At 41.5% G+C, this 11,690-nt stretch overlaps 2 protein-coding genes across 2 annotated transcripts in view; one reads left to right on the forward strand and one right to left on the reverse strand.

The window, feature by feature from the left end:
* LOC133521820 (sodium-independent sulfate anion transporter-like) overlaps positions 1–1,965 on the reverse strand; it is a 33,917-nt gene extending 31,952 nt beyond the window's left edge. Inside the window, exon 1 of the mRNA XM_061856901.1 lies at positions 1,717–1,965. Coding sequence (XP_061712885.1) covers positions 1,717–1,738 — 22 coding nt within the window. The 5' untranslated portion in view covers positions 1,739–1,965. The remainder of the gene's footprint in view (positions 1–1,716) is intronic.
* A 2,394-nt stretch (positions 1,966–4,359) lies between these two features.
* LOC133521729 (uncharacterized) lies at positions 4,360–5,241 on the forward strand. The gene has a single exon (XM_061856795.1). The coding sequence runs from the start codon at positions 4,360–4,362 to the stop codon at positions 5,239–5,241; it is 882 nt and encodes a 293-aa protein (XP_061712779.1).
* Positions 5,242–11,690: the final 6,449 nt, after the last annotated feature.

Raw genomic sequence — 11,690 nt, forward strand, 5'->3', positions numbered from 1 at the left:
TCCGTCGAATAGAAATACGAAAATATTAGCTTTAAAAAAAAAAATTGGCTGTTTGTCGATTTCGTTTGCGTCTTTGCCTTGCGCGTGCATTGGAATCGTGCGTATAAAAAAAAGGAGCCACTCATTTTCCGTATTTGTCATTAAATTGGAATAGTTTTACATGTTTTTAATTTATATATTGACGAAAATGTCATTATCAAGCATTGAAAATGAAGAACACGTAAAATTGACGCTGCCAGTAATACTAATAGAGGCAAGAGCCGAGAACGATAGCCTTTTACCATCAAAATCGGGTGAAAAAGAATTGGCGGCATATGAAACTTTTATTCAATGGAAAATCAGCAAAAACGCCCAGTCTTTCTTGGAAAACGTGTTGGTAGCTTACTTCCATGAACTGGCGAATAAGTGCATACAAGCCCAGCACGCTTTGGTGCAATTATTCGATGTTAAAACTATAAGCCACCATTTTTAAAATTGTACTTTTACTGTTTTGACAAAAAGAAATCAAATTTATAAGTTTTGTTTTTTCCACGCAAGTGTGTTGAAAAACGTCGTATGGAACGAGTGTGCATTGGTCATTGTCATTACCCACATCGGCTTTCTTATTGCGCGCTCGCTTACAGCTCGCGCGCACAATATCGCCTCGTGTGTAATTACCAACTTAGCACACTTGTATCATAATGTACTATTGTATACGACAGTTTTTTCACAATAAGGATAACTTGTTTATTTAAAACTTGATTCATTCAGGCAACAATGCCCATATTACAAATACCTTATAGACTAAGTAAGTAAATATTCTTTATTGCACCAACTATTATACATTATACATATATGTAAAACTACAAATAAATTTTAAAGGAAACAACAGGCGGTCTTATCGCTAAAAAGCGATCTCTTCCAGACAACCACATATACAAATACATACTATGAAAGTGAAACTAAACACCATTTACAACAATTGACCAAAGAATGCATAAACTACAGTATAGGTGTATATGAATTAAATAGGTGAAATTATATCTCACATCTTTTCGTGATATGTTTGGATAAGTTGTTAAAATCTACATACACTAGTTTACAATTTTCAGTACAGGTAGGGTTCTTCAAAAAAAGAGTGTACTGTACGTTTTGCGATACCCTGAGCTTGTGCACAAATCACGCCAGTATCCAAGAACACCATATCACCAAGGGGGGTCAAAAACTAGCCGAAAAAACCTCGCGTGCAAGCCCCCTAGAATAACTGTTTTTTTTTTATACTACGTCGGTGGCAAACAAGCATACGGCCTGCCTGATGGTAAGCAGTCTCTGTAGCCTATGTACACCTGCAACTCCAAGGAGTTACATGCGCGTTGCCGACCCTAACCCCACCCCCCTCGTTGAGCTCTGGCAACCTTACTCACCGGCAGGAACACAACACTATGAGTAGGGTCAAGTGTTATTTGGCTGCGGTTTTCTGTAAGGTGGAGGTACTTCCCCAGTTGGGCTCTGCTCTAGATCTGGAATGACATCTGCTGTGCTGTGCCCTACCACACAAGGCGAGATGACATTCACATTGCCCATACCTCTCTTTTGGACGTAGTTTAAGGACATACCCGGGTCTAATGTTTAGACTTGACTTGACCAAGTGTTTATTTTGACTTAAGTAAGTGTTTATGTTGACTTAAGTGTTTATGTCATCAACCTAAATACAGGTATTTATAAAAAAATGCTTACCATTTCCAATAACCCCGCTCATAATGATCAAATTAAATATCAATTTACAAACACATCACATTCGTATTACCACGGCACAATGTTCACGTTAAGCTACACGTTGAACTGACCAAATGTAGCCTTTATTCCATTCAAATAGGGTTTACGAATGGTTAGTGAAATACGATGGTACGGATCGGCGCGTGCGCCGACATCGGGAGCCGGTCGCGTTGTGAGTTGGCGTTATCTAACACTTGTTTAATATTCTCGATAATTGATGATGATGATGATAAAATTGGAGTGTCTGCACTGATGTGAATGATCATAGTTAAGTACTGCCTACTAATAGTGTGACAATGACTCGAGTCTTGGGAGTGTTCATCTTTTAGGATTTTTTTGACTCTAAAGACATGTATTTTAAACCTCTTACCGCCTGTTATTTATTGTATTGTTTCTATATTGAGGTGTACAATAAAGAGTATTTTTATTGTATTGTAATTAAATTTCCTCGCATTGGAAATGAAAAGAAGGGGTGAAAGGCATCATTTCAGTCTCGGACTATTGACGCTCTCACTGCGTTCGAGCGCCAGACTATCTCGGCAGGAATGAGTGCCTTCTATTTATTAGTGCTCATTTATTTAGTTTATAGTTAATTTTAATATAAAAAAGTTGTACTTAAAATAGATAATTAGGTAAAAATATATGATACTTACATAAAATCCGTTTTCGTATTTCATACTCGTAGTCAGTATTTTTCTCACGTTGGTGTGGTGAAAATTTTTTTGTTTCACTCGGAGGCAGTTTGTTTAACCTCGCAACGCTCAAGGTTCCACTTCTCGAACCACTCGCTACGCTCGTGGTTCAATTTTGGAATCTTTCGCTTGCTCGGGTATCAATATTAGCACAAGCGTTAAACAACAACTTTGGCCCCTAGTAAAACAAATAACTATTGCAATTACCTTTGTTAAGAAGGATACGGTGTCTTCAATAATTAAAGAACATTATTTTGAGATTACTCCAATTTTAACTGCTTTTGTTCATTAAAAATAAATTAACCATAGTAAAACATAAACAACTCTTTTATCACATTGGGCCAGTGGTTCAAGCAATCAATGCGCAGATGAAGTAATTAAGATATCTTAAAAATATAAAACAAGTAGGTATTGTATTGATATAGTTTATCGTTTAATTGAACACGTGGGATGTTATTAAGTTACCAAAGTTATGTAACATTTCAATAACATTTTGAATTCAGTCGTTTATCAACTTGATATTTGCATTTTCCATACAAATTGACAGGTGTTTTACTGATTGTAAGCGCATTTTATGAAAAACATAATTATTTATTGAAATGCATCATGTATTCGCAATTGTGCATGATTCGTAAACGCTCGAGGTAGATTTCTGATAATCGATATTAATATTTTTTCTTCAAATTTATAACAGAAATATCTACCTACTATTGTTGATGCTTGCCGCTTTCAGGCTGAATCGCCTGCAGATCTTTATTCCTTCAGCAGGGCGATATTTCTGAATTCAAATAAACGTTGCCAGTTATCTACCACGAGACTGTGAAGGTTGGAAACCTTCGTACATAATATTTTTGACGACCGGTCTGGCCTAGTGGGTAGTGACCCTGCCTATGAAGCCGATGGTCCCGGGTTCAAATCCTGGTAAGGGCATTTATTCGTGTGATGAGCATGGATATTTTTTCCTGAGTCATGGGTGTTTTCTATGTATTTAAGTATTTATAAATATTTATATATTATATATATCGTTGTCTAAGTACCTCAACACAAGCCTTATTGAGCTGACTTAGTCAATTTGTGTAATAATGTCCTATAATATTTATTTATTTATTTATTATTATTATTTATATGTACATCTTTTTGTAGTTTTAGGCGTCTCATTATTTTGTAAGTAATATCATAAAACAGTTTAAAATGTGAATCTATTGCGATTTCGGCTAAGGAACTTAAGGAACCGCCGTCAATTGTTATACTTTCTTAGGATATTTCGTCATACCAAATACCTAAGGCCATTCGACTGTATCGGTTGTTTTATTATACCTACATGAGTTACAGCTGATAAGCATTTTCATACATTTGATCTTGATCACTAAACTAAGCGCAGTCAAGGTCATAAATCCATAAATATGTAGGTGTAGGTACATATACACATTTCACATTTACACTTACACATTTTCCTATACCTATATTATATTTATACATTTCCTAAACTTATATACACACCTACGTCAATATCGATAAACCGTATCGACTATCGATACTATCGACCTCACCTCCGCCCTAAAGAAAACTGGTCTTGTAGCTAGGCCCGGCGTTCGCGCAGCAGAGGTCATTTGACAGTCATTGCCATGATACGACGCGGAACGCATGTCTCCTTTGCTGCGACCTTATTGTTTTGCTTTTCGCTTCCCGCTTGTTTACGTTACCTATTTCTATCTTCTGAACTGTTCTACTTCTACTTTAAAACTGTGCCTGTGTGTTCTACCCTTCTGTGCCTTCTGTATTGCTTGTGTATGGATTTTCCGTGTACTTTAATGAAGTATACCACTTGAACTGTAAGTCTGCATTATTATTTACGAGATCCCAGTGGATAGTACATAACCCTGACCATACAACCATACTGGTGACCCCAAATATGAGCCAAGATAGGGAATTTAAAGATGCACTCGGTACGAGTGAGGCATCCGGAAATAGTGCGGGGACAGGGTCGACAGAGTTGATAGAATCGACAAACGTTTTTAAGGTTGGAGTGAAAGTGCCACCGTTCTGGGCAGAAGAACCGGAGATATGGTTCGCCCAAGTAGAGGGTCAATTTCAAAATTCTGGTATCACCAGTGACGTCACAAAATTCAATTATGTGATCTCCCACCTCGACAACCAGTATGCTCGCGAGGTGAAGGACCTTATTATCAACCCTCCCGCGTCACAGAGATACGACAAGCTTAAAACCGAGCTGATCAAGAGACTGGGTATTTCCAATGAGAGGAAGACCAAGCAGTTGCTGATGCATGAGGAGCTCGGTGACCGCAAACCGTCGCATTTCTTCCGGCACCTGAAGGACCTGGCAGGACCTGCAGTGCCAGATGATTTTATCAGGTCTATTTGGATGACCCGCCTTCCTCACGGTGTGCAGATGGTGCTCGCGGGCCAGCCATCTTCGGCTTCGCATGAAGACGTCTGCGACCTAGCTGATCGTGTCAACGACTTGGCCAGTTCTTCTCCGAAAGTGGCCGCTGTGGGTAGCGGAGCTGCGAGTTCAGTTCCCAGCGATATTGCCAGAGAAATCGCAGAGCTAAGGAAACAGTTCCAGCAGTTCCAGGCATCCGCATTGGGCAGGAGTAGCAGATCCAGGGCGCGCGCACCTCCAGGCAAGCGTAACGCATCCAGGCAACGATCCCAGTCGAACTATCGCAAATATCCTCTCTGCTGGTACCACGGGAAGTTTGGAGACCAGGCCAGCAAGTGTGTTCGACCATGCGACTTCAAGCCGGCGGAAAACGAAAGGGGCAGTCGATAATGGCGACTGACGATTGCCCATCGACATCTACTGGTCGCCTGTTCGTCACCGACCGCACTTCAAAGACGCAGTTTTTAGTCGATACTGGAAGCGACCTCTGCGTCTATCCACGGTCGGCGTTGTGTGATCGTCGTTCTAGGACTGGGTATAATCTGAGCGCTGCAAATGGTTCTAATATTGCTACCTACGGCTATTTAACTTTAGATTTAGATTTTGGCTTGCGCAGATCTTTTGTATGGCGTTTTGTAGTGGCTGATGTTACCAAGCCAATCATTGGTGTAGATTTTCTTAATCATTATAATCTGCTAGTAGATTGTCCCAATAAGCGCTTGATTGACATGTTAACTTTAATAGCTGCCATCGGCACCACAGCCAATTGTAAAGACGTGTTTTCCGTTAAAGTCGTAACTGGCGAGTCCCGGTATCACAAAATTCTTGACGAATTTCCCGAAATTACTCGACCAGCTGGCAAACAAAACACTAACATACCCCATAACACAGTCCACCATATACGCACCACACCAGGTCCCCCAGTTTCCTTACCACCCCGTCGTTTAGCTCCTGACAAGCTGAAAATCGCCCAGGAAGAGTTCCGGATTATGCTGGCTTGTGGTACAGCCAGGCCGTCGGAGAGCTCTTGGTCGTCACCCCTCCACCTGGCCCCGAAGAAGGGCAACGGATGGCGGCCCTGCGGAGACTATCGCAGCCTAAATGCTCGCACAGTGCCTGACAGGTACCCGATTAAGCACATCCATGATTTTTCGTATGATATAGCTGGTTGTAAAATCTTTAGTACACTAGACTTGGAAAAAGCTTACAATCAGATACCTGTCAGTCCCGACGATATCGCGAAAACCGCCATCACGACCCCCTTCGGGTTATTCGAGTTCCCGTTTATGACGTTTGGTCTACGCAATGCGGGTCAAACGTTTCAACGGTTCGTCGACGAGCTTACCAGGGGCCTCGATTTTGTATACGCTTACCTAGACGACTTCCTAATATATTCTAGGAGCGAGGCAGAGCACGAGGAACATCTGCGCGTAATCTTTGCTAGGCTGAAGCAGTACGGCATGCTGGTAAATACCTCAAAGTGCGTCTTAGGAGCTCAAGAGGTAACATTTCTAGGGTACCTGATTTCAGCCACCGGATGTAAACCCCTCGAGTCGAAGGTTCAGGCAGTCATGGACTTCCCACCACCAACTAACATCAAGCAGCTACGGGCCTTCTTGGGCATGATCAACTTTTATAGGAGGTTTCTTCCTCGAGCAGCCGAGATACAAGCCCCGCTGCACGCACTGCTGACAGGTTCTGTGAAGGGATCGCAAGCAGTCAACCTTACTGGAGATACGTTGAAAGCATTTCAAGCCTGTAAGGAGAGCTTGTCGAATGCAGCGATGCTGGCGCACCCTGATTGCACTGCAAATCTAGCGGTGGTCACGGATGCTTCCGACAAGGCTCTTGGTGCGGTACTACAACAATTTAAAAATGGCGCTTGGGAACCGCTAGCCTTCTTTTCCAGAAAGCTCAGCCCCTCTCAGGCCAAATACTCGCCTTACGACAGAGAGCTATTGGCCATATACGAGGCGGTAAAATATTTCAGGCACATGCTCGAGGCTCGTCACTTCACTGTGTACACTGACCACAAGCCAATCAGTTTCGCCTTCCATGAAAGGAAGAGTAACTGTTCGCCTAGGCAGTATAGACACCTTGACTTCATATCTCAATTCACGACAGACATCCGCCACATAAGTGGCAAAGACAACGTAGTCGCGGATGCGTTGTCGCGAATTGAGGAACTAGAAGCACCTGTAAGCCTCGAGACAATAGCCCAACACCAAGCCTCCGACCCCGAACTTCAACAGCTCCTGAGCAGTGGTTCATCACTGCATCTGCAGAAACTTTATGTTCCTGGAAGCCAATCCCCTTTGTACTGCGACGTCGGTACACTGGCTACCAGGCCTTACGTACCTAAGTTTCTACGGAAGAAAGTCTTTGATAGCCTCCATTCCCTAAGCCATCCTGGTTGTAGCGCTTCGGCGAAGCTAGTTTCCGAGCGTTTTGTCTGGCCAGGTGTTAAAAAAGATTGCAGGGAGTGGGCGCGTTCCTGCTTGCCGTGCCAGCGAGCTAAAGTCACCCGTCATGTGACTTCCTCGCTGGGCACTTTTAACTTACCGCGCGCCCGCTTCAAACAGATCCATATAGACCTGGTCGGGCCTCTCCCGCTTTCCCAGGGCTATCGGTATTGCCTCACAGCAGTAGACCGGTTTACTCGCTGGCCAGAGGCAGTGCCGATAGAAGATATCACGGCAGAAACCGTTGCAAAAGCACTGCTGTCCTCCTGGATTGCTCGGTTCGGCTGTCCTACAAGCATTACAACTGACCGTGGCCGTCAATTTGAATCGGCCCTATTTCAATGCTTAGCTAGGATGGCCGGATTCGAGCATAAAAGGACGACAGCATACCATGCTGCTTGCAACGGTATGGTGGAACGGTTCCACCGTCAGCTGAAAGCGGCTATCGTCTGTCATGCAAATGACAGATGGACTGAGTCGTTGCCGTGGGTCCTGTTGGGAATACGTACATCCTTCAAAGAAGACCTGCAAGGATCTTCGGCTGAACTGGTTTATGGAGAGCCATTGAGACTCCCCGGTGAGTTCTGGGAGCCGAGCGCTGGTACAACTTCGGATATATCCGACTTTTCCGCCAGACTCAAAGGCTACATGGAGAAGCTACGACCTGTTCCTGCTTCACGACATTGTAAGCCCAAGGTATTTGTACACAAGGAACTGGAAACCTGTAGTCATGTCTTCCTTCGCGATGACACTATTAGAGGTTCCCTCACTCCAGCTTACTCCGGCCCACATAAAGTACTCGTCAGAGAAGACAAAATTTTTAAAATTCTTCTCAATAACAAGGAAGTGACAGTGTCCATTGACCGGCTCAAGCCAGCTTTTATGCTTGACAATGTCAAGGACACTACCGCTCCTGTGACAGAAACACCTCAGGTACCTGAAACTAAAAGAACTCGTTCAGGCCGTACAATACAATTTCCTGATTATTATCGTCCCTGAGGGACTCTGGTGGGGGGTGGTGTAGGTACATATACACATTTCACATTTACACTTACACATTTTCCTATACCTATATTATATTTATACATTTCCTAAACTTATATACACACCTACGTCAATATCGATAAACCGTATCGACTATCGATACTATCGACCTCACCTCCGCCCTAAAGAAAACTGGTCTTGTAGCTAGGCCCGGCGTTCGCGCAGCAGAGGTCATTTGACAGTCATTGCCATGATACGACGCGGAACGCATGTCTCCTTTGCTGCGACCTTATTGTTTTGCTTTTCGCTTCCCGCTTGTTTACGTTACCTATTTCTATCTTCTGAACTGTTCTACTTCTACTTTAAAACTGTGCCTGTGTGTTCTACCCTTCTGTGCCTTCTGTATTGCTTGTGTATGGATTTTCCGTGTACTTTAATGAAGTATACCACTTGAACTGTAAGTCTGCATTATTATTTACGAGATCCCAGTGGATAGTACATAACCCTGACCATACAACCATATACGTAATGTATTATCGGAGAGATCTAAGTATGGAGTGTGGAATTAAAAGGAGTTAAATCTCTTATGGTAGAACAGTTGCTGAAGTGTCCAGCTGTCAGCTATAAATAATAGTTCCAAATCTCTTCAGAGCAGCGCTAGAGTAGCTAAGAACCTAGGCGTTATTGACGGAGTGATGTGCGCTGTCTACGATTTCATATTTTTTTTCAAGTATTCTAGGTATTGTAGCGCCACCTATTTAAGGTTTTTTTATATAATTTTTTGGTACATGGAGATTTAATTCCTAGATCTATGTTCACATATTTGACAGTTCTCTATTGACGTTTGTAGTGATGAGGCTAAGACGAAGGGCGATAAATGCTGCCTCAGTCTGAAAGTTTGAAATCCGCAAACCGCAGCCAAATAACACTAGACCCTACTCCAGGGGTCGCCAAATGGCGGACCGCGGTCCGCATCCGGACCGCCGACCCATTTTGTGCGGACCGCGAGAACACAGCAACTTTTGCACTACAGAGTACGTAATTTAAAATAAAAATGTATCCCCCGCATTATCTTTGTTGACGTCAATTTGAAAACGGCCGGGCGAAGTCACTAGCTAAGATAGTCCAGATAGTCCGCAACAAAAAATGTCATTTTTCTCATTGATATGTAAAAAATACCTTTGTTATTTCTGTAATTACATTTGTTTAATAAATATTTTTTCTATAAAATGTTGTGCGGACCGCGATGGTCATTTCATTTCTTAATACAGACCCCGAGCGAAACTAATTGGTGACCCCTGCCCTACTCAGTGTTGTGTTCCTGCCGGTGAGTAAGGGTGCCAGAGCTCAACGAGGGGTGGGGGGGCTAGGGTCGGCAACCAGGCGTACATAGGCAATGGAGACTGCTTACCATCAGGCGGGCCGTATGCTTGTTTGCCACCGACGTAGTATTAAAAAAAACCCTCGACACGAGAAGATCATGTCCGTCTGTGTGTCCGTATGACGTATGACACAGCCATTTATCTCAAAAAATATAAAGTAGCGGGCCCCTCACCCCCCTTATCTCCAATGTTTAATTCAAAGAACCATATAAGAATATGCTTACAATAAAACTATAGTTTTAAGCAAATACCATATATGCTTAGTTGTTAAGTCTGGATTAGCAAAGATAATTATAGTAAAGAAAATTAAACATATACGAAGTTAAGCTAGTTAGTATCATAGATAATTAGGCGTTTTCATACACGTGTACCTTTTTGAATACAATAAAATATTTAATGTTTTAAAAAAATCAGTACAATCACGTCTGATAATATATAGATACAGACGAAGTGCCAAAAATATGTGTACACGACCTTATTGCCCATAAATTAAATAATAATAAATAAATAAAATAAAATTTTAAAGTTTATACATATTATACGATTACGACTATTATTGACGACCGGTTTGGCCTAGTGGGTAGTGACCCTGCCTACGAAGCTGATGGTCCCGGGTTCAAATCCTGGTAAGGGCATTTATTCGTGTGATGAGCATGGATATTTGTTCCTGAGTCATGAGTGTTTTCTATGTATTTAAGTATTTATAAATATTTATATATATCGTTGTCTAATAAGTACCCTCAACACAGGCCTTATTGAGCTTACTGTGGGACTTAGTCAATTTGTGTAATAATGTCCTATAATCAGAGATCGGACAAATTTGCGTCATTGCTCGCAATAATGTGGACATGACTCCAAAACAGAAAATAAACTCTGAATTATACTGGAATAATAATATTCCTATAAAACTACTTAAGTTTGCCCCATTAACATCAGTGGAGTGCGAGCGGAGTTTTTCAGCACTTAATAAATCTATACTTTAACAAACTTTTGTATTTTTGACAGGAAATTAAAATTTAAGTCAAGTAAGAAATTAATTAAATGATTACATATTTGATTAATTTTGGAGTCATATCCACATTATTGCGAGCAATGACGCAAATTTGTCCGATCTCTGCCTATAATATTTATTTATTTATACATAGTTTATACACATTAAGGTGTAAACATATTTTTGTTTGCTTGTCGTCAGTTTGTATATTTACAGACGTGACCATACAATCACATACAGTAACTAGTCAAACCCGTTTCTTATTTCATCCGGTGCAAAAGTGCCTTTGCACCAGAAAACAGAATAAATAAATAAATATTATTTCATAGAAACTACCAGTGTTGTCCTATCCATTTAATAAAACGTCATAAATGATTAAACTGACAAAATTACAAGTTTGTTCAAGAAAGATGTCTGCCAAACCACAAACACGCTTTCTTGCTACCCAAAGGTTGTCTGAAAGCGATAATTGTTATTATGTATCTTGGCATAGACAGAGAATCAAATGTTTTTATTCCGCGTCTTTTTTTTTCATTTGCTAGGTGGAGTCACCTAAAGCTGTGCTCTCACTACCCTCTAAGCCAGAAAGCTCGCCAATATATGGAATATGAACTAAAACATACGTCGCAAAATGCAGCCAGTTAAAACAACGTAGCCAACGTGCCAATCGTTTACGCTTCGTAGCGAACGAAACGCAACTGTCTCCGTCGCACTAATATGGAATAGTGATAGAGAGAGATGACTACGCTAGGGGAACGTAAACGATTGGTACATTGGCTAGACACCCAGTCCAATGTTGCACAAATTACGTTAGCTCGTACAAAAACAGTATAGCAAAGTATGACAATCATCTGATTTGCCTGAGGTTAACTGCAGGCGTTTTTATAGCCGTGTTGATTTGATATGTTACTCGTATCTGAACAATGTCTCTATTATTAAGACGTTAAAGTGCATGTTCAGATATTTTTGAGCATCTTGGCCGCTCCGATATATCTGATGGCGAATACATAGTTAAAACAC

This window comes from Cydia pomonella, chromosome 10 (assembly GCF_033807575.1).
Source record: "Cydia pomonella isolate Wapato2018A chromosome 10, ilCydPomo1, whole genome shotgun sequence".
Taxonomy (NCBI): Eukaryota; Metazoa; Arthropoda; class Insecta; order Lepidoptera; family Tortricidae; genus Cydia; species Cydia pomonella.